Source organism: Scyliorhinus canicula, chromosome 1 (assembly GCF_902713615.1).
Source record: "Scyliorhinus canicula chromosome 1, sScyCan1.1, whole genome shotgun sequence".
Classification (NCBI taxonomy): Eukaryota; Metazoa; Chordata; class Chondrichthyes; order Carcharhiniformes; family Scyliorhinidae; genus Scyliorhinus; species Scyliorhinus canicula.
The window spans coordinates 139,319,424-139,340,934 of record NC_052146.1 but is presented as its reverse complement, the minus strand read 5'-3'; the positions used below and the strand labels follow the sequence as shown (position 1 = coordinate 139,340,934).

Here is a 21,511-nt window from a genome sequence, read left to right as displayed (position 1 = left end):
GTGTGGGTCTCACCCCATGACCCAAATATGTGGAGGGTAGGTGGATTGGCCATGCTAAATTGCCCCTTAATTGGAAATAAATAAAATTGGGTACTCTAAATTTATAAAAGAAGAAAAAAAGAAACTTAATGGTATTATGATCACTATATCCCAGTGGATCTTTTACTGTGACATTACTAATTAACCCTGTCTCATTTCACAACACTAGATCGAAAATAGTTTTATCCCTAGGTAGCTATTGTTCCAGGAAAATGTTGTGCAAACTCACCTTCTTGACCATCCTTACCAATTTGATACTTCCAGTTTCTATGAAGATTCAATTCCTCCACAATTATTACATTGCCTCTGTTACAAGCTCCAATAAATTCTTGATTAATGCTCTGTCTAATGATATAATGACTGCTAAGGGGTCTGTAAACAATTCCCACCATTGTTTTCTGACTCCTGGTATTCCTGTTCATCTATAGGTGGATCCATGGCAAAAAAATCCTTTGCAAATCCTTTAGGAAAAGACACGAGCAATTTACAGTAGCTTTTTCACTGAATATTTATGTCCAGACTGGGGGTAAGGGCAGAAGAGTGAAAATGACAAAATCTCTTAAGATTTGCATGTATTCTTACCATGTGTTATCTTTTGAGTCTTTGATTTCGGGAAAGCATAGGGTCGAGGTATGGAACTTTGAAAATATTCGGGAGGAAGCTATTTGCGGGTCCAGTCACAGTTCGCTGACTCAGCGCACTTACTGGCTCAATTTTACAGGAGATTAATAAATAAGCCATTTCTGCTCTTTCTCAGTGCTTTTTTTTTTCATAATTTGCTTGCCCTCCCATTCCCTCAATACCTGCCTCTATGGGCTGGTGAATATTTGGCTCATTCTGCACACAGGCACCTGAATATGGGAGGATTGCATGAACTGAAATGCGTGTCGACCTGACTATTTTAATCTAAAAACATCTGGGTTCATTCCTATCACTGATAGGTATGAAGCAGAGGGAGCAGTAGGATTGTTGGAATTGGTGTCAATGTCTTAAACCAAGACAAAGGAAAAATGACGCAAGAAATAATGTGGATTCTCAGGGGTCCTGACACAGTAGATGTTGAGAAGTTGTTTCCCCTTGTGGGAGAATCTCGGACCAGAGGGCAGAATCTTAGACTAAGGGGGGTCACCCGTTTCAGACAGTGATAAGGAGGATACTGAATCTATGGAATTATTTACCGCAGAGAGCTGTAGAGGCTTGGTCGTTGAATATATTTAAGGCTGAGATAGTCGGATTTGCATTCAGGAAGGGAATCAAGGGTTATGGTGATATGGCGGGAAAGTGGAATTGAGGATTATCTTATCAATTCAGTCATGATCTTATCGAATGGCAAAGCAAACTCGATGGGCCGAATGGCCTACTTCTGCTCCGACACCTTATGGGTGTTGAGGAGGAACAGTGGGAATATAATTTTCAATTCTGACAAGAAAACGGGGCAGTGAATTGACAGCCTGTGTATACTCTCTATTGATATCCCCACTGAAGTCGAAAATTGGCCCCTCAATGTTGAACGAGACAACAACAGTCCGACTTAGACTCACTGCTTGTCTGAAACATGAAGGCTAGCTAGTTGAACGTGATATTTGAGGTTTGCCAGTGTCTCTAATTAATGCATGAATCATGCCTTCAGGACAGGAAGGGCAGCATGGATTAAAACCTGCAACCCTCCCATTTCCCTCCCACACAAAAATTATCTGCCAGAATGAGAAATGCAAATTTTCATTTTTGGGGCACTTTCGTTCATGGGTACACTTAGTGAAAAAAAAATATGACTGTAATTTCTTTCTTGTTGCTCATTTTGTGCTCTCAGGACCCGAATGCTTTTCCTTTGCCTACCTCCCAGGACCTTGCAGGATTCTGGGATCTCTTACAACTGTCGGTTGAGGATGTGACTTTGAAGTTTGATGAGCTTTTGCAGATGAAGGCCAATAATTGGAAATTGCTAGAGTCTTCAGACAGAAAGGTAGGCCCACACGTGCTCATCACATACCACACTGTGCTGTTGTTGTTTTTTTTTTCTTCCTTTACTGAATCTTAAAGTGGTCACTGATATACTTTTGGAATTCTATCACAGCAAAAATAAAAAGACAATTAAAAATGCATCTTCTGATGTGACTATAAGATCGCATGCCAGATTTTGGTTAAAGGGTGCATTAGGTTTTTTACGCCTCAAGGGGATAAGAGAACAATACATAGGAAGAGAAATGAAAAGGAACATGCATTTCTTGTAAGGTGGCATCCTTCCCTTCATAACTGCTAGGAAATATTTGGCAATGAAAATTTATAAAGGGCAATATTTCCACAGGGACAATATTATAAAAGGAGAAATGTGTATTACAATTGTTATAAATGAAAAATGTCACCGTAGCGAACAATGTTTGATAAACATACCCATTTAGAATGGTGCAGCACATCAGAAAAATCTGTAATATCTGTAATGTTCCTTCCCTGCAGGAAAAGATCTCACAAGTACTTTACATTCAATTGGACAAGGCAGCGGACAACCCAAAAGGGGAAGAGAAAATGGAGATGATTACAATAGGGGGAAATCAAAGTCACAGTTGTAGAGGATTTTGGGGAAAGTTTTGAAGGCATGGAAAATTGGATAGAATTAGAATGGAACCCAGGGTAATGACGCTGTTTCAAGTGGGATAGAGCTGTGAAGAAGGCCTATGGTGTGCTAGCGTTCATTAGCAGAAGGGTTGAATTTAAGAGCCGTGAGGTGATGATGCAGCTGTGCAAAACCTTGGTAAGGCCACATTTGGAGTGCTGTGTGCAGTTCCGGTCACCTCATTTCAGGAAGGATGTGGAAGCTTTGGAAATGGTGCAAAAGAGATTTACCTGGATGTTGCCTGGGATGGAGAGTAGGTCTTACAAGGAAAGGTTGAGGGTGCTAGGCCTTTTCTCATTAGAATGGAGAAGAAAGGGCAGCACGGTGGCCTAGTGGTTAGCACAACCGCCTCACGGCGCTGAGGTCCCGGGTTCGATCCCGGCTCTGGGCCACTGTCCGTGTGGAGTTTGCACATTCTCCCCGTGTCTGCGTAGGTTTCGCCCCCACAACCCAAAAATGTGCAGAGTAGGTGGATTGGACACGCTAAATTGCCCCTTAATTGGAAAAAATAATTGAGTAATCTAAATTTAAAAAAAGAACGGAGAAGAATGAGGGGCGACTTGATAGAGGTTTATAAGATGATCAGGGGAATAGATAGAGTAGACAGTCAGAGACTTTTTCCCTGGGTGGAACAAACCATTACAAGGGTAATAAATTTAAGGTGAATGGTGGAAGATATAGGGGGACGTCAGAGGTAGCTTCTTTACCCAGAGAGTAGTGGGGGCATGGAATGCACTGCCTGTGGAAGTAGTTGAGGCGGAAACATTAGGGACCTTCAAGCAGCTATTGAATAGGTACATGGATTAGAATGATGGGGTGTAGATGAATTTGTTCTTAATCTAGGACAAAAGTTCGGCACAACATCGTGGGCCGAAGGGCCTGTTCTGTGCTGTATTTTTCTATGTTCTATTTTCTAAATCACATCAGGGTGGATGGTGAAATTTGAAATCAATAAAACAAATCAGAAATTAAAGTCTAATGATGAGCAGAAATCCATTGTTGATTGTCGTAAGCCATGCTCTGAGCTGTACTCCAAACCCACAGCAATGTGGTTGGCTCTTAAATGGCCCAACAAGCCACTCCATTCAAGGGGCAATTAGGGATGGAAAATAGATGCTGGCTCAGCAAGAGGTGGCCACATCCAATTAATTTTTTTAAATGTTTAGCTGTTGAATATCCACTGTTAGAACAGTGAGATTGAGACACAAGTTGTAGTCCAATGATAAGGTTGCATGGAGGACTATAAGGCAGGAAGGGATCACCTACGTAGGGCAATGCAAAGTTATGGTAGGGTTTGGAAGTGAGGACAATACAGTTGAATTCAACTCACTAAACTATATGCAATTGAGGCTTTCAGTGTATGTTGTTGATGGGATGGTGGGTGAGGGCTTACCTCAGGTAATGCCATTTTTCATTATGGGACCTCCCCTCCTCTCTGAATACACTTTTCCTCCACTCACCGTACGTTGACAATACTGTGCCGACAATAGCAAATTGGTTCTCTGGGAGCAGGTGTAAGGTGGACACATATTTGGAGCATGCCTGATGGTCGCAGCACAAGGTTCACTGAAGCATTGTGTTGTACGGCACTACTACCATGATAAATGGGATTGACCTACAAGGGAGCTAGCAACTCAAAAGGCACTGTGGGCCGTCAATAGAAACAGAATTATACTCAACCACAATCTGTAACATCATGGCCTGGCATATCCCCCACTCTAGCATTACCACCAAGCCAGAGGATCAACCCTGCTTCAATGAAGAGTGCTGGAGGGCATGCCAGGAGCAATACCAGGTGCACATAAAATGAGGGGTCAACCTGGTGAAGCTACAATATAGATCATAGAACATAGAACGATACAGCGCAGTACAGGCCCTTCGGCCCACGATGTTGCACCGACATGGGAAGTCAAAACTAAAGGCCATCTAACCTACACTATGCCATTATCATCCATATGCTTATCCAATAGACTTTTAAATGCCCTCAATGTTGGCGAGTTCACTACTGTTGCAGGTAGGGCATTCCACGGCCTCACCACTCTTTGCGTAAAAAACCTACCTCTGACGTCTGTCCTATATCTATTACCCCTCAATTTAAGGCTATGTCCCCTCGTGCTAGCCACCTCCATCCGCGGGAGAAGGCTCTCACTGTCCACCCTATCTAACCCTCTGATCATTTTGTATGCCCTATTAAGTCACCTCTTAACCTTCTTCTCTCTAACGAAAACAACCTCAAGTCCATCAGCCTTTCCTCATAAGATTTTCCCTCCATACCAGGCAACATCCTGGTAAATCTCCTCTGCACCCGTTCCAAAGCTTCCACGTCCTTCCTATAATGAGGCGACCAGAACTGTACGCAATACTCCAAATTGCGGCCGTACCAGAGTTTTGTACAGCTGCAACATGACCTCATGGCTCCTGAACTCAATCCCTCTACCAATAAAGGCCACCACACCATAGGCCTTCTCACAACCCTATCAACCTGGGTGGCAACTTTCAGGGATCTATGTACATGGACACCGAGATCCCTCTGCTCATCCACACTGCCAAGAATTTTACCATTAGCCAAATATTCCGCATTCCTGTTTTTCTTTCCAAAGTGAATCACCTCACACTTCTCTATGTTAAACTCCATTTGCCACCTCTCAGCCCAGTTCTGCAGCTTATCTATGTCCCTCTGTAACCTGCAACATCCTTCCACACTGTCTACAACTCCACCGAACTTTAGTGTCGTCTGCAAATTTACTCACCCAACCTTCTGTGCCCTCCTCTAGGTCATTTATAAAAATGACAAACAGCAACGGCCCCAGAACAGATCCTTGTGGTACACCACTCGTAACTGAACTCCATTCTGAACATTTGCCATCAACTATCACCCTCGGTCTTCTTTCAACTAGCCAATTTCTGATCCACATCTCTAAATCACCCTCAATCCCCAGCCTCCGTATTTTCTGCAATAGCCTGACTGTGGGGAACCTTATCAAACGCTTTACTGAAATCCATATACACCACATCAACTGTTCTACCCTCGTCTACCTGTTCAGTCACCTTACAGGACTACTTGCGTGCCAAACAACATAAGCAGCAAATAATAGGCAAAGTGAAGCAATTCCATATGAGCAACAAGATGCAAAAATCAGCTGGTGACATCATTGCAGCACAGAACAGTGCAGGACAGAATGAGCCAGTGCAATGCTGGTGTAAATACTCCAATCAACAAGATACATACGCTGCCATTCAGGATATTTCAGCATCTCATTCTGTTTCAAAAGTTAACTTTCTTACTTCTTCTCACAAAATCACATACGTTATTGCCTTAAAGTGCTCAGTGAGTTCAAGTCCAATATCAGTGGCTCTGTCTCGAGGATTCTGTTTATTGTCCTCAACAGACTTTCTGAAGGTCAGTCTGGAGAGTGACGGTGGTTAGAAATATCAGCTGCAGCCATTATATCAGTCCAGCAATGGTCCATTTAAAAAAAAACAGAATTTAAACAAGAGAATATGGAAGACAGATTTTAAAATGTTCTTGCTTCATTCCTTTTTGACATAGCAATTTAGAAAGCTTTACATAGAACATACAGTGCAGAAGGAGGCCATTGGGCCCATCGAGTCTGCACTGACCCACTTAAGCCCTCATTTCCACCCTATCCCCGTAACCCAATAACTCCTCCTAACCTTTTTTGGTCACTAAAGACAATTTAGCATGGCCAATCCACCTAACCTACACGTCTTTGGATTGTGGGAGGAAACCGGAGCACCCAGAGGAAACCCACGCAGACACGGGGAGAACGTGCGGATTCCGCACAGACAGTGACCAAGCAGGGAATCGAACCTGGGACCCTGGCGCTGTGAAGCCACAGTGCTATCCACTTGTGCTACCATGCTGCCCATGTGCTACCACGCTGCCGTTCTTTCTAAAATTCTTCAAAAATCAATTGCATCATCGCAGGTAAATATTGTAAAGATGTACTTTCAATCATCAATATTGTTGAAGTTACCAAATGCTCCTGACTCATCATACTTCGCAAATAAATTTTAACTCTGTTCGATGCAGATAAAGAACACTCACAAGAATAATTTATGACAACACTATTAAAAGTGTTTTCAGAATGGTTTTCACTTTGGAAAGGATGCCTGCAAACCATCACATACAAGTCTCTATAAATCAGCTGGTGGTCTTGAAGCACAGAGTTCATCATTATTGATGAAATGGTTGATTTTTTTCACTTCAGCTTCTCTTACCCCAGCGGCTTTTAGCATTGTTATCCAAACTTCTGACGAAGTGCACACAAAATAAATCAACTGTTTTCTTCAGAGGTTCACGTTTGCTCTATATTTGCATAATTGCTGTGTCGTAATGAACTTTGACAGTCTCAATGATGATCTTCTCTTTACCTTTTGATTTCATTTTCTCTAGTTTCATCGGAAAATAACTCTTTTATGCTTCTCATCAGCAGAGAGACCTATTTTTTTCCGTTAATATTCGTACCGCTGTGTCCATAAATAATAAAATAAATAAAAGAATAATAAGAAATAAATAAAGAACAATACGGCAGCACAGTAGCATTGTGGATAGCACAATTGCTTCTCAGCTCCAGGGTCCCAGGTTCGATTCCGGCTTGGGTCACTGTCTGTGCGGAGTCTGCACATCCTCCCCGTGTGTGTGTGGGTTTCCTCCGGGTGCTCCGGTTTCCTCCTACAGTCCAAAGATGTGCAGGTTAGGTGGATTGGCCGTGATAAATTGCCCTTAGTGTCGAAAATTGCCCTTAGTGTTGGATGGGGTTACTGGGTTATGGGGATAGGGTCGAGGTGTTGACCTTGGGTAGGGTGCTCTTTCCAATAGCCGGTGCAGACTCGATGGGTCGAATGGCCTTCTTCTGCACTGTATATTCTATGATAATAAAAAATTCCACTGAGCTACAGTCATTTTGAACTTCCATGACAAAACTTTAACTGAGGCTAACAATTGTGCAGCATTCAATAAGTTGTATTGACATTTTGCAGCGATTTGCTCAAGGCATTAATTGTTTGAAGCAAATGCTTCCACAAAAGAATAAAAACAGCAATATTGTACTTTTCAAACTTCTCTGCGAAGGATTTTGCTTCGGATCATAAGTATTTATTCTGAATTTGATGCGGCTGTGTCCAATAAGGTTTCCTTTATATAAGCAAAGTTCATTTTCAAAGCCAAAACAGCATCTGCATGAGCGGACCACCTAGTGTCACAAATATTTTTGACCGTCAAATGTTTTTGATTTGCCTGCTCCAAGCCTGATTGTAACATATTCTACCGATGTGAAGAATCCGAAAAAAAGACATAGGTGTTTTGAACAAAGTCAAAACAATGTACAGCCTGCTCACAGGATTCTGCTGCTGCATTGCAGATTAAATTTAATGAGTGACTGGAACATGGGATGAATAATGCACAAGGGCTTGCATTTTTCTGTCTTGCTTGTACGCCTGAATATTTTCAAGCCATATTGGCGGCATTATCGAAGCTCTGCTCACGACAATTTTTGATGTCCAAACCTAAATTTGCAATGATTACCAAAATCGCTGCCTCCAGACACTCAGAAGTGTGGGATTATAACTGGACAAAAAAGGAAATCGCTCTCCAACTTCACCATCGCTGGTCACATATCTTAAAATCAATGTTAATTGGTCCACATGACTCACATTTGATGTTGAATCAACTATTATAGAATAATATTTGGCAACTTTAACTTCATTACTGAATTGGTTTCTGAGCTGCTCTGCCATCCTAGTGATGAAGTCATCGTAGGTTTGGTGCGTTAAAAGGTTGGTCTTCTCTGAACCACAAAATTGATAATTTTTCAAATGCTCTTTGAGAAACTCGTCAAATTCACTGAGATGTTCAAGGCAGGCGACAAAAATTACATTTTAAAGTTGACAATGATGACTCTTCAAGTCCTCTTAAAGGCCCAAAAGTAGACAGCGGTTTGACTGAGGCAACAACATGTCACAGCATTTCCTCCAATAAAAACATATCTTTTCAAACTGAGCTGATGATGCAGAATCAATTCTTCCTGATAATTTGCATCTCAGACTTAGCGCACCCATAACCTTAATGTGAGCTTTGGGAGTTTCATGATCTGCAATATCTCTTCCAACATTCCTCAAGTTGTAGTACCCGTCGACAAATGCTGGTTTCCCTTTACTAGAGTCAGGGAATCATTTGCAAACATAGCAGCTGAAAACAATCTATCAATTTCTCATTTCCTGCATCCCATTTTTCATGAAGACTTTTAACCTGCTTTTGGCCTCCAAACTCTAACCCTTTTCTCAAATTTTCCATATTACCTATGTGTTCTGGTTTATTTACTACATAATATTCCATCATACCCAGGTAATGGACAGGTCTTGCCCAGTGGCAGCACGGTAGCATTGTGGATAGCACAATCGCTTCACAGCTTCAGGGTCCCAGGTTCGATTCCGGCTTGGGTCGCTGTCTGTGTGGAGTCTGCACATCCTCCCCGTGTGTGCGTGGGTTTCCTCTGGGTGCTCTGGTTTCCTCCCACAGTCCAAAGATGTTAGGTGGATTGGCCATGATAAATTGCCCTTAGTGTCCAAAATTGCCCTTAGTGTTGGGTGGGGTTATGGGGACAGGGTGGAGGTGTTAACCTTGGGTAGGGTGCTCTTTCCAAGAGCCGGTGCAGACTCGATGGGCTGAATGGCCTCCTTCTGCACTGTAAATTCTATAAGGCAATGCCTTCAGGTTAGGTTTCTTGCCCCACTTCAGCAGAAGATTCAGCAATATCTTGTTGTTCCATTTCCATTTCAGAGTCCACTTCTTATTTAACTTTTTCAGGTGATGTTGCATCTCCAGAAATCATCAAGTCGAAAATTTCCCCATAGATTTGGTGGATAAGGAGGAATATACAGCTTGCACACTGTTCAATACTTCAAACTTTTTAAAGTAAAATGACAAAAAAATTTTTAGCTGGTTTTCTCCGCTTGCCTTACCTTTAATTTTCTGCGTTTGCGATAGCCATATTGGTAGTGTTGCTTCATATTGCTAAAGAAATTGACCTGCATTTTAATGAATTTTCTGAAGAAGCAGTCTTTTGCACAGTCAATCCCACATTAATTCAAGTTCTGAAAAAATTGGAACTGTGACTATGAATTTCAAGCAACATTCACTGTACTCACCTCCTGCCCATTTCTCCCTCATAACTCACAAACTCTCCCTCCCTCCAAAATGCAACCCTCCCTCACACACTCACCTCCTCCGGTCCCTCAACACCCTCACACTCTTTCGCCTTCTCCCCGCAAACCCTCACTGTCTCCTCCCCCCCCCCCTCCCCCCCCTCCTCACACTCTCCCATTCTCACAATCTCACAAACCTTGCTCGTCTAGGGTCTTCGAGGCAGCCTCCTGAGTCACTCTATGTCTCCTCATGCTGGTCAGGGTTGATTCAGTGCCTTGTGTCTCATGTTGCTGGCTGGCCTGCCTCTACCCTGGTTAGGTTGAGTCATCCATCACCTGCTCCCCATGTTTCCCGGCACCTCCTGCTTCGCCTGGTTGCTGCCAACTGGCCTGACCACAGCCTTGGGTCTGGAAACTTGCTGGCTGTGCTTATTTCGCAAAAATAAAACATAGGATCTTCTGTCTTTGCCTCTCTCTCTCCTCGCCTAGTTGTTTTTCATTCCTCGCATGCTCACGCATCGATGTTCAGACCAGTCTGTTTTTTCACTTTCTGGCGATTCGACCAACCAGAGTCTGATGCCTCTCTGAATTACCTGCTAATAGACTCATTTGCATTTATTGAACCTATCATCAAATGCAGAGTTATCATGCTCTGATTGGTGCCCACAGACATCAGCAGGACGACCCGCCCCCAACATTAGTCGGGGCTCTATGGTTCATTTTGTATTTTATTGTAAATCCGCCTCTTGTTATCTACCTAGCAACATGGAAAATTTTCCAGGTATGTCATGTACACAACAAACAGGATAATTTCAAACCAGCCAGTTATCACCACATTTGTGTTCTCTTGATCATCTGCAAAGTTAATGGAAGGGGTCATCAACAATGCTATCAAGCAGCATTTGCTTTGCAATAACCTGTTCACTGATGTTCAGTTTGGGTTTCGCCAGGGCTACTCAACTCCTGACCTCATTAGATCCTTGGTTCAAACATGGATAAAAGAGATGGGGTGGGATTCTCCATTGCCCGATGCCGATATCGTAATCAGATATTGGACAGAGAATCCCTTCCGATGCCCAAATCGGGGGCGGTGCCGATTTAATAATAATGATCGCTTGTTGTCACAAGTGGGGTTCAATGAAGTTACTGTGAAAAGCCCCTAGTCGCCACATTCCGGCGCCTGTTCGGGGAGTTCGGTACGAGAATTGAACCCGTGCTGCTGGCATTGTTCTGCATTACAAGCCAGCTGTTTAGCCCACTGTGCTAAACCAGACCCTTTACTGATTTGCCTGCAGCTTTTGTGTCTCCATCCCCTCCGAAATGGTGTCATCGCGTTGTGCGTCGCACGCCGTAGGAACGGAATTGCCGCGTCATTGGAAGGCCCTCCCCCAATGCTCCGCCCCCAATGGGCCGAGTTCCCGACCACGCGGTCGACGTATGGTCTGAGCAGTCGGGAACTTGGCATACCGGCCGCGGACTGTGTCCAGTGCCACCATAGTCAGCCGGCAGCCGTGCTGCTGGCCGGAGGAGCTTCCACGAGGGCGGTGGGGTCTGGTGGGGGTAGCCAGGGGTTGTCCTGTGGGGCCATATTTGGCAGGTCGGGTCCATGCTCAGCCAGCGCCATGTTGTGCGGCGCGACCGCTGCAGGTCGTCGCCGTGCACATGCGCAGCCACGGACCCACCCATTTTCCAGCCATTTTTGGCATGGGAGCCGAGTTTTACCCGGAGCTGCTGCTAGTCCCTCACCGGTCCCGAAATTAGTGAGGGTTGGGCGATGATTTTGGCATCATAAAATGCCACGATTTCCACAGTGGCATCGTAGCCGCAGAAACGGAGAATCCAGCCCATGATTTTCAGAGGGTCGGTGACAGCCCTTGAAATTAAGGCAGCATTTGACCTAGGGCATCAAGGAGCCCTAACAATGGAAATCAGGGGGAAAACACTCCACTGGTTGGAGTCATACCTGGCATAAAGGAAGATGGTTGTGGTGATTGCAGATCAATCATCTCAGTAGCAGGCATCACTGCAGGCTTTCCTCAGGGGAGTGTCTTAGGCTCAACGATCTTCAGCTGTTTCATCAATTTGAGCCACACAAGCGCCAGGCTATGATCATCTGAAATAAGAAAGAATCTAACCATCGCCCCATTACATTCAATGGCATTCACATCACTGAATTCCCCATTGTCAATATCCTGGGGGTTACCATTGACCAGAAACTGGACTAGACTAGCTATACAAATGCAATGGCTTCAAGAGCAGGCTAGAGGCTCAGAATCCTATGGTGAGTAACTCACCTTATGACTTATCCATGCCTGTTCACCACCTACAAGGCACAAGTCAAGAGTGTAATGGAATATTCTCCACTTGCCTGGACGAATGCAGCTCCAACACTGAAGAAGCTCAATGCCATTAAGGAACCTTCTTGATTGATACCCCTCCCACAAACATCCACTCTCTTCATCATTGACAAACAGTGTCTGCCGTGTGTATCATCTACATGAGGCACTGCTGGAACACAATAAGACTCCTTTGGCAGCATCTTCCAAACCCACAACCACTACCATCTAGAAGTACAAAGGCAACAGATACCTGGGAACACCACCACCTGGAAGTTGCCCTCCCAGCCACTCACCATCCTAACTTGGAACTGCATCACTGTTTCGGCACTGTCGCTGAGTCAAAGTCCTAGAACTCCCTCCTTAACAGCACTGTGGGTGTACCTTCGCCACATGGACTGCAGCGGTTCAAGAAAGCAGGTCACCACCAGCTTCTCAAGGGCAGCTAGAGGTGGGCAATAAATGCTGGCCAAGCCAGCAACACCAACATCCCGTTCTGCACCAGTTCCAGGAAGTCCTGGACACTCAGAAATTTAGCATTAGGCAAGCAACGTTACCCCCTGCAATACATCTCCATGAATCCTCATCTTTTGCCACAGATCAGGTATGGCGGGGGCTATTTTCTCACCAAGGTTTATCCAGCAGGTCAATAAGAACAGCAGACATTTTAAGAACATGTACATGTACAAAATTATAAAGGAGTGTATAAGGTTATGAAGGACATGGATAGGATAGATAGGAAGAAACGTTTTCGCTTAGTTGAAGGGCCAATAACCAGGGGCATACGAATAAGGTAAGGATTTAGAGGGGATTTGGGGGAAACCTTTTTCAGCCACAGAGTGATCAGCATCTGGAACTCACTGCCTGAAAGGGGTTGTGGCAAATATTTTCACAACATTTAAGACGCATTTAGATGAGCATCTGAAATGCCATAGCATACAAGGATATAGACCAAGTGCTAGAAAATAGGATTAGAGCACATTGGCTTTTGATGATCAGCACAGACAGGATGGGCTGAAGGGCCTCGTTCTGTTATATAACACTCCATGACTCTATAAAAGCAAGGCCAATGTAATTAGACTCAAGAAGCCGGATCACCTTCCACTGCACCTTCATTGCCAGATGTTTGAACTGAGATATGTCCAAAATTGAGTTCATTTTCTCTGTTGCTTCTGTCTCCTCTGATCCTTCCTCCTAACACACTGAACCCTCACCCTTGCTCACTCATCACTCAGATATGCTTACTCCACTCCACTGCCTCTCTACGATCGACTGTGCCCAACCACATGCACTATTAGTACTAAATGTATCTCTTGCCTGAAACCAGTTAATTTCTCCTTTGACCCATTCCTCCCAGCTTCTTATCATCCAACAATGACTGAGTTAGTCAACCTCGCCTCCAACTCAACCTTTAGACATTACATACTACCTCTGTTATCCAGAAGCATGTTTCCATCATTGAAATGTATGTCGATGATATCTGCCTCCATATTTCCAACTCTTCCATTGATCCCATGCCTGCCACTATTGTCACCAACTATCTGACATTAAGAACTCAATGGGCCAGAACATTCTTCAATTTAATTTTGACAACACTAAATCTAATTCTCCTTGGTTCAGTTGGTCGACAGCAAAAAGGGATACTTTTTAAGAAAATCGAAAGCTTTCATAAAATTTATTTTAAAGGCTTTTTCATACAGCCTACAGTCAGTTTTGAGTTCATGGGTCATATGCATGGGTCAGAGTCAGTAAATGATCATTGAGGTGCCATAGCTGTGCAATGGAGTCTTGAGGGCCAAAGCAGTTCTTCAGAGTTAACAGCATGGCATAAGGAGGATCTTTTGAAACTTACCTTTCAAAAGATTCCCTCACGAAGACTATGGTTCACGACTCCTCTGAAGTACCGTAAACCACGACTCTTTGAAAAGCTGGCCTGACTGCATGAAAATTTAATGGGATGAGAACAGCCTATCCCTGCAATGGAACCAGCCATTTTGGGACTGCAGAGTGTGTGCTCAAGACCCTAATCAGCCCGCACCCTTAAAATGCATTCCTGAAAATTGGAAACTCTGGGAATGGGGTCAGAAATCCCAGAATCAGGATGTGCCCAACTTCTAAAACTTCACCTGAGGAAGGAGCTGCGCTCCGAAAGCTCGTGTTTGAAACAAACCTGTTGGACTTTAACCTGGTGTTGTTAGACTTCTTACTGTGCTCACCCCAGTCCAACGCCGGCATCTCCACATCACAACTTCTAAAGAGCTCCCAAGGCATCCTAACTTGGTGGAATTACAACCGCATAGTATCTGACTCATGGAAGGTACTGATTGTAAAATTAGGATTGAGCCATGCACATTGCACATGACCTATACATGAGGTGGAGCAGGTACCTCCCCCCTCAGAAAATCTACCCATTGGAACCAAGAGAAGGAGTAGAATGAATTTAATGAATTATGCCACGATGAGAAAGCAAGATTCAGGTTCTGAATTGCATACCTGTGAACTTAATGTTTTCAAAATTATACATTCCATTTCACTGAGGTAACCAAGGAATTGAGCATGGAGTCCATTCCTTCGTACAAATGGGAGATTAGAAGCAATTCAGAGAAGGTTCACTTGGCTGATTATCCTGTGAGGAACATTGGTCAGGTTTAGCCTGTATCCATTGGAGTTTAGAAGAATGAGAGGTGATCTTATCCAATTCTAGAAAGTCATGAGGGGGTTTGACAGCTTGAATGTCAAAAGGGTGTTTCACCGTGTGGGAGAGACCAGATCCTGGAGGCATGGATTAAAAAAAGAGGTCTCCCATTTAAGATTTGGCTGAGGAGTATTTTTTCTCTTAGCAAATCATGAGTCTGTGGGACTCTTCCCTGGACAGTGGTCAAGGCAAGATCATTGAATATTTTGAAAGCAGAGTTTGATAGATTCTTGATTGATGAGTATTGGTGATAGGCAGGATAATGGGGCTGAGGCCACAGTCAAATTAGCCATGATCTTATTGATTGGTGGTGCATGTTCAAGAGGGCAAATGGCCTACTGCTGCTCTGAGTTCGTATTTGTTAAAATATTTTTTCATGAGAAATGGGCATTGCAGTCTTGGTGAACATTTATATTGCCCATCCCTAATTGCCCTTGAGAATGTGATGGTGTGCCACATTCTGAAATTACTTCAATCCATGTGGTGTAGGTACACCCACAGTGATTTTAGGGAGGGAGGTCCAGGATTTTGACCCTGCAACAGTGAAGGAACAGTTATATAGTCTCAAGTCAGGATGGTGTGTGGCTTGGGAGCACAGAGGACTTCTAGGTGGTGGTGTTCCCATGCACCTGCTGCCCTTCTCCTCTGGGTGGTAGAAGTCGTGGGTTCGGGAGGTGCTCCCGTAGGAGCTTTGGTGAGTTATTGCAGTGCACCTTGTAGATAGTGTTTATCTACATGTGTTCGTATATCAAGAATTGGAGTTGATGACACAGGCGCAGTGAGACAAAGCACAAACCTGAGGAGTCACAGCCAAGGAGGATGAAAAGGAGAAAAGGAAGCACTCTGCCAGAGAGATGCTTATTGGGTACAGGACCATTGCTAGAGGGCAGCACGATGGCACAGTGGGTGGCACTGCAGCCTCACAGCACCAGGGACCTGGGTTTGATTATGGCCTTGGGTGACTGTGCGGAGATTGCATGTTCTCCCCAAGTCTGCGTGGGATTCCTCTGGGTGCTCTGGTTTCCTCCCACAGTCCAAAGATGGGCAGGCTAGATGGATCAGCCATGCTAATTGCCCTTAGTGTCCAATGATTTGCAGGTTAGATGAATTGGCCATGATCAATGAGCAGGGTTACGGGAATAGGGCAGGGGAGTGGGCCGAAGTAGAGTGCTCTTTCAGAAGATGGTGCAGGCACGATAAACCAAATGGCCTCCTTCTGCACTGTCGGGATTCTATGGATGTAGCTCATAGCTCTGCATGGATTAATGTTACCAGTTCCAAGATTATGCCAAGAAAAGGGATGACTCAGGGAATTTATTTTGCACTGTTACAAACCACTCGAGGTGGACAAAAGAAAGATCAGCATAAAGCTAGGTACCACACTTAAGGAGTTTCCTGTATGTTTACAAGCCATAATTGTGGATTATGATAATAGTAAAATGAATGATTTTTCTGCATTTGACTTGATACCAAAAGTATTTAATTGAAAATTTTACTGACAGTTCAGCATTGTAATTACATGGATCCAATGATAGAAATGATATATATCCTAAAAGTGTGGTTAGAGGAGGCGCAATGATGAATACATATTAAGAAATAATTGTCTGGAAATGCTTCCAAGCAAGTTAAGGGTCAGGTCCCTTAGTCAGATGGCTGACCTTAGCAAATTATTTGCAGCATTATTCAACGAACTGGTGGGAGGACGCCAGTTCCACACTGACCAACATGATTCACAGAGCCAAGGATCAGGAGCACCCTGTGAGCCTCTGGCATTGCAGCCCATCCAAATGAGGACAGGGGGCAATTTAAACAGAATCAAATGTTCCTGGCTCAACCGGGCACTTGACAACGGGGTTCACGCACTGCGGGCAGAGACGCCGGAAAGGTGAATTCAGATCGGGTGGAGAATCGGGCGTCAGCCGAAAATCGAGGTCAGCAGCAGGTGCCCAACAAAACTCTGGCGCCTCGATGGCGGCATGGATGCGTTCCACACCCCGCGTCGGCATGGGCATGCAAATCGTACAGTAACGTCCGTTAGCATATCGTAACAGGCCCGTCCCGGTGGTCTCTGGCCTCCCGTGATGCTCCGCCTCCGCCAGGTAGAAGTGCCGATGGCGCAGTTCGCTTGTGGTATTTTAAAATAGGAACGAGGCGCGTGGCTGCTGAGGGTGAGAGAGGAGGTAAGACATGTTTCCAAAGGCACAGCCTTGGGTTGCCAGTTCTGCCGCTGGCTGAGGGGACATCTGCCAGGGCTGGGAGGGAGTAGCAGGGGTGACCAGGGAGATGGGCTGTGGGTTTGGGGTGTCCTGCCCGGGACGTGGGTGGCTGGGCATGGGCCGCCATTGCCGTGGCCCGCAAGGCAGCGATCTAGCTGCACATTACGCCAACTGCCCATTGTGTCACCTAAATATACGGAGCACCACCGGCCATATGGGTGCCCCACCCGCCCACCCGCCCCCAGGCCACCCCCCAGTAGCCCCCAGACTCGAGCCAACCCATCAACGAGATGTGCGTGGCCCAGCGCAGCCAGTGGCCCACCAGGTGTTCGCACCTCTCAGTGCACCCATCTGAAGCACTGCTGCACTGCATGGGAGCAGGGGTGGGTGCAGAGCGCAGACCCAACAGCAGATGAACTGTCATTGCCACCCACCCTGGCACACTGACTCCCCCAGGGTGGATGCCCCACCAATGACACAATCAGCCAGCCCACCCTTCAGGCACACCAGCCATCACCAAGCCTGCCCACTGTGCCCCTCCTGCCATCCATCCTTCCCTCAGACAGGTAGGCACAACCCGGACATCGCACAGGGGACACTACAGCTACGATCCCAACAGGTGCCCGCCCCCTTCACCCAGCCCCATCCACGGTCCCTGCCATCAGACATGGCACCGGTCAAAGGCATGCACCACCACAGCCAGTTGGCACCCCGCTGACGGGGTAGCATACCATAGATCATAGAATTTACAGTGAAGAAGGAGGCCATTCAGCCCATCAAGTATGCACTGACCCTGGGAAAGAGCACCCTACCTAAACCCATACCTCCACCCTATCCCCACACCATCCCTGTAACCCCACCTAATCGTTTTTTTGGACACTAAGGGCAATCTACCTAACCTGCACATCTTTGGACTGTGGGGGGAAACAGGAGCACCCGGAGGAAACCCACGCAAACACGGGGAGAATGTGCAGATTTCACACAGGCAGTGACCCAAGATAGGAATCAAACCTGGTACCCTGGAGCTGTGAAGCAACTGTGCTACCCACTGTGCTACCTTGCTGCCCAAAGGAGTCCACAGGAGGGTGTGGGCAGGGGCTGTGAGGTAGCCGGTGATGGAGATCTGGCTGCCCAGCATGCCGAGGATGAGGTGGGAAGGAGGCATCGCAACTGGGCTCGTGTATACCAACAACCCCTTTTGTATAAGGATCTGCTGGAACAGGCGTGCCGCCAACAGCTCAGCAGAGAGGCCGCACAACATCTGTGCCGGATCCTGGCGCATTTGGAACCGCAGGGGTATGGGGGAGGGACAAGGCAGGTCGGAACGTTGGTGAACATGCATTTACTGCTGACAGTGCTATGTACAATAACTGTGCCCTAGCGCCTAAAACTATCCAATATGCTGCACCTACGCCAACTTAACTGGTGTCTAAGATTCTAACCTTACGCTCCTTCTGGGTGGTCTCCAAGGCAGTACATCAGGCATGGAGGCAGTCTGCTGCAATTCCCACCCTGTGACCTGGGTCCCCTTTGGCGGCCACCCATTCCGCCCCGGACCCCAGCCCCACCCTCCCAGAAGGACTGTGGGCCTGTGTGATGGAATAGCTACCACACATGCAGGGATCACCTGGGCGGACAGTGGAATGTGACACCGGGACATTGTCAGACGTTGGCCAGCACCAGAGCTCATCGCGGAATGCGACGTCATCATCATTTGCCCCATGAACCGAATGGGCCCAGCAGTCTTCCAAGTGTCACAGGAAGTATGGTTCCCTGTTCTGCCCGTTGCTCATTGGATGTGCCAGGGACAGGTGGAGGGAGGGGGGGGGGGGGGGGGGGGGGGGGGGGGGGGGGGATATTCCGATGCGCTGCAGTGTTCCAGCACCTCCCCTGTGGATATCACGGGCACTGGCTCCATCACCACCTCCTCCCTCGGGGTGCACGATGGACCCTGGGCTACACCTTGGGAGGGGGGTGTGGCCGGAGTGAGCTGCGTGGCCTCTGCCGTTGCCTGCCGCTGCTAGTCATGGAGGCACGCTCTCATCTCGATCAGGGTCTGTGGCCATGGAACACAAGGACTGTGTCACGTCCCTCTGGGACTGTGTCATGTCGCTCTGGGACTGGGCCACATCACTCAGCACCGTGCCAGCTTCTCTGGGAATGAATCAGGTCAGCCAGTGTCAGGTATGATGCGACCATCAATTCACGCGAAACAAGGAGTTGAAGTAAACTGTGGCTTTAATCGACTAGAACAGTGCCTGCCTGCGACTGCTCTGCTACTGAGAGCCGCCTACAGGGCTGCTGCTCTTTATATCTCCCCTTAAGGGGAGGAGCCAGGGGCAGAGCCCACAAAGGCACCAGCCTGATACATCACAGGTAATACTTACAATGGTCCATAGGTGGAGCCCTCATGGGCAACAGAGTGGTACAGTTACAAATATGGTGAATGGTTAATGCAATACGTTCACCACAAGGTAAATGCTCTTGGCGTCCGCAGACATGACCCTTTCTGATTGGGGCGCACTCTGGAGCACTGCAGCCATGTCCATGTGACCCTGGTACATGTCTATCTTATACATGGCCACCCTATCCTGTGCCTCAACCACCAAGCCTTTGATATCCTGACCCATGGCCGATACCTTTGCACCAAATCCCTCCTGTGGATGTCACCCGTGTGTTATTGGCTTGCATTGCTGGCACCGTCTCCTGCTCCGGCAGGCAGGTGGACTCCTCCACATGCACCTGCAGGCACTGAATGGTTGCTGACAGCCCTCATGTAGTTCCTGGCTCTGCACCTGCATCTCCGACATCAATGGGACCGTCCTTTCCGGATGCGCTAGACTTGCCCCTGGGGTCAGGCTGCCCTCTGGCTATCTGCCCCCTCGGGGGTTCCTATCCTAACTGATGTACCGCGGCACATGTGTGCTCGCACCAGATGGTGCCCCATGAGTCTCTTCACTAAAATGCAAGGTGAGTGTCTCTGGGATGGTGGAGGGTGCCGGTAACAGCAGTACCGAGAAGTCGGTGTCATCCCCAGACATGAGGGTGTTGCAGGGTTGTGGGGCCCCGGACTGTCCCGCCTTGTTGCCGGGTGAGTCATGGGATTACAGCTAGGTTGGGAACACCGGCCGGTTCCGCATCGTCTGCTGGAAACCCTGCAAGACACAATACAAGACGCATGGTGAGATCGTGGATGGGCATGGTTTAGTGGGGAGGGGTGACTTACGTGCCATAGGTGCATTTCAATGCATTGGGTGCTCATTTGGTTGTCCATGTCAACCTCCGCCTCTGTGACTACCCGCTCTCCCACCTTGCTGACGAGGTCCGATGCCCTCTGATCTGCAACGGTGAGGGGCCGCCTCTGGACTTTTCTCTCTTCCGGCAGTTGTGGACCGCCTTCTCCTGGGGAGACGGATAATGCACTCAGCTGCAGGCAGCACAGGAGGTTGGCCTCTGTGTGCGGGGCACGCAGCCATGGCAGGCGGCTCAGGTGTTGGCATGTGGTGCTGGATGGGGTGCAAGGGGGCTGCCGGTGAGTGGGGTGCGATCGGCCTCTGTGGGGGTGGAGAGGGGTGTGTGGGACGGAGGTGGTGCCAAAGGCACGGCGGTGGTGACTCACCCCGGCCGCCCTGAGGAGATTGTTCAAAATTTTCCGCCACGATTGTCCGGTTCTTGCCGTGAGGACCACGTCACCTGCGCCCAGGCCCAGTTGATGTCAAAGAACAAAGAAAGGTACAGCACAGGAACAGGCCCTTCGGCTCTCCAAGCCTGCACCGACCAAGCTGCCCGTCTAAAGTAAATTCTTCTACACTTACGGAGTCCGTATCCCTCCATTCCCATCCTATTCATGTATTTGTCAAGATGCCCCTTAAACGTCACTATCGTCCCTGCTTTCACCACCTCCTCCGACAGCGAGTTCCAGGCACCCACTATCCTCTGTGTAAAAAACATGCCTTATATATCCTCTAAACTTTGCCCCTCGCAACTTAAACCTATGCCCCCTAGTAATTGACCCCTCTACCCTGGTACAATGTCTCTGACTATCCACTCTGTCTCTGCCCTTCATAATTTTGTAGACCTCTATCAGGTCGCCCCTCAACCTCCGTCGTTCCAGTGATGTGGCGCTAGCAATTGTACACAAAGACTCGAGTGAAGTACAAGAGAGGCTTTATTGCTGTGAGATGCTATTCCTCCGGCGCCAGCTGTAGACTAGTATCTCAGTGAAACTAGCGCATATTTATACACAAGCTCCCTGTGGGCGGAGCTAGCCGGCAGGGGCTTACCGGAGAAACCTGTATTACAGGTACGGCCATACATCCCCCTACTGCAAGCACACATATCTACAGTGGTTGTATCACCACATTCACCCCCTGTAAAAAATGAGCCCGGCAGGGGTGACGTGGAACTATAACACAAAAGGTGATCTATGTACAAAAGGTCCAAACAA

The 21,511-nt window shown here is 47.0% G+C and overlaps 1 protein-coding gene across 8 annotated transcripts in view; it reads left to right on the top strand.

Annotated features, from left to right (window-relative positions):
- Positions 1-21,511, top strand: part of dlgap3 (discs, large (Drosophila) homolog-associated protein 3) — a 1,017,459-nt gene that overhangs the window by 967,470 nt on the left and 28,478 nt on the right. For 7 of the 8 annotated variants that reach the window (XR_005461097.1, XM_038801108.1, XM_038801086.1 and 4 more), the window contains one exon: positions 1,850-2,002. Coding sequence is in view for 7 of the 8 variants with exons in the window: in XM_038801108.1 (XP_038657036.1) it covers positions 1,850-2,002 (153 nt within the window). In the remaining variant the exon portion in view is untranslated. The remainder of the gene's footprint in view (positions 1-1,849; positions 2,003-21,511) is intronic. The other variant, XM_038801129.1, reaches the window with a different exon arrangement.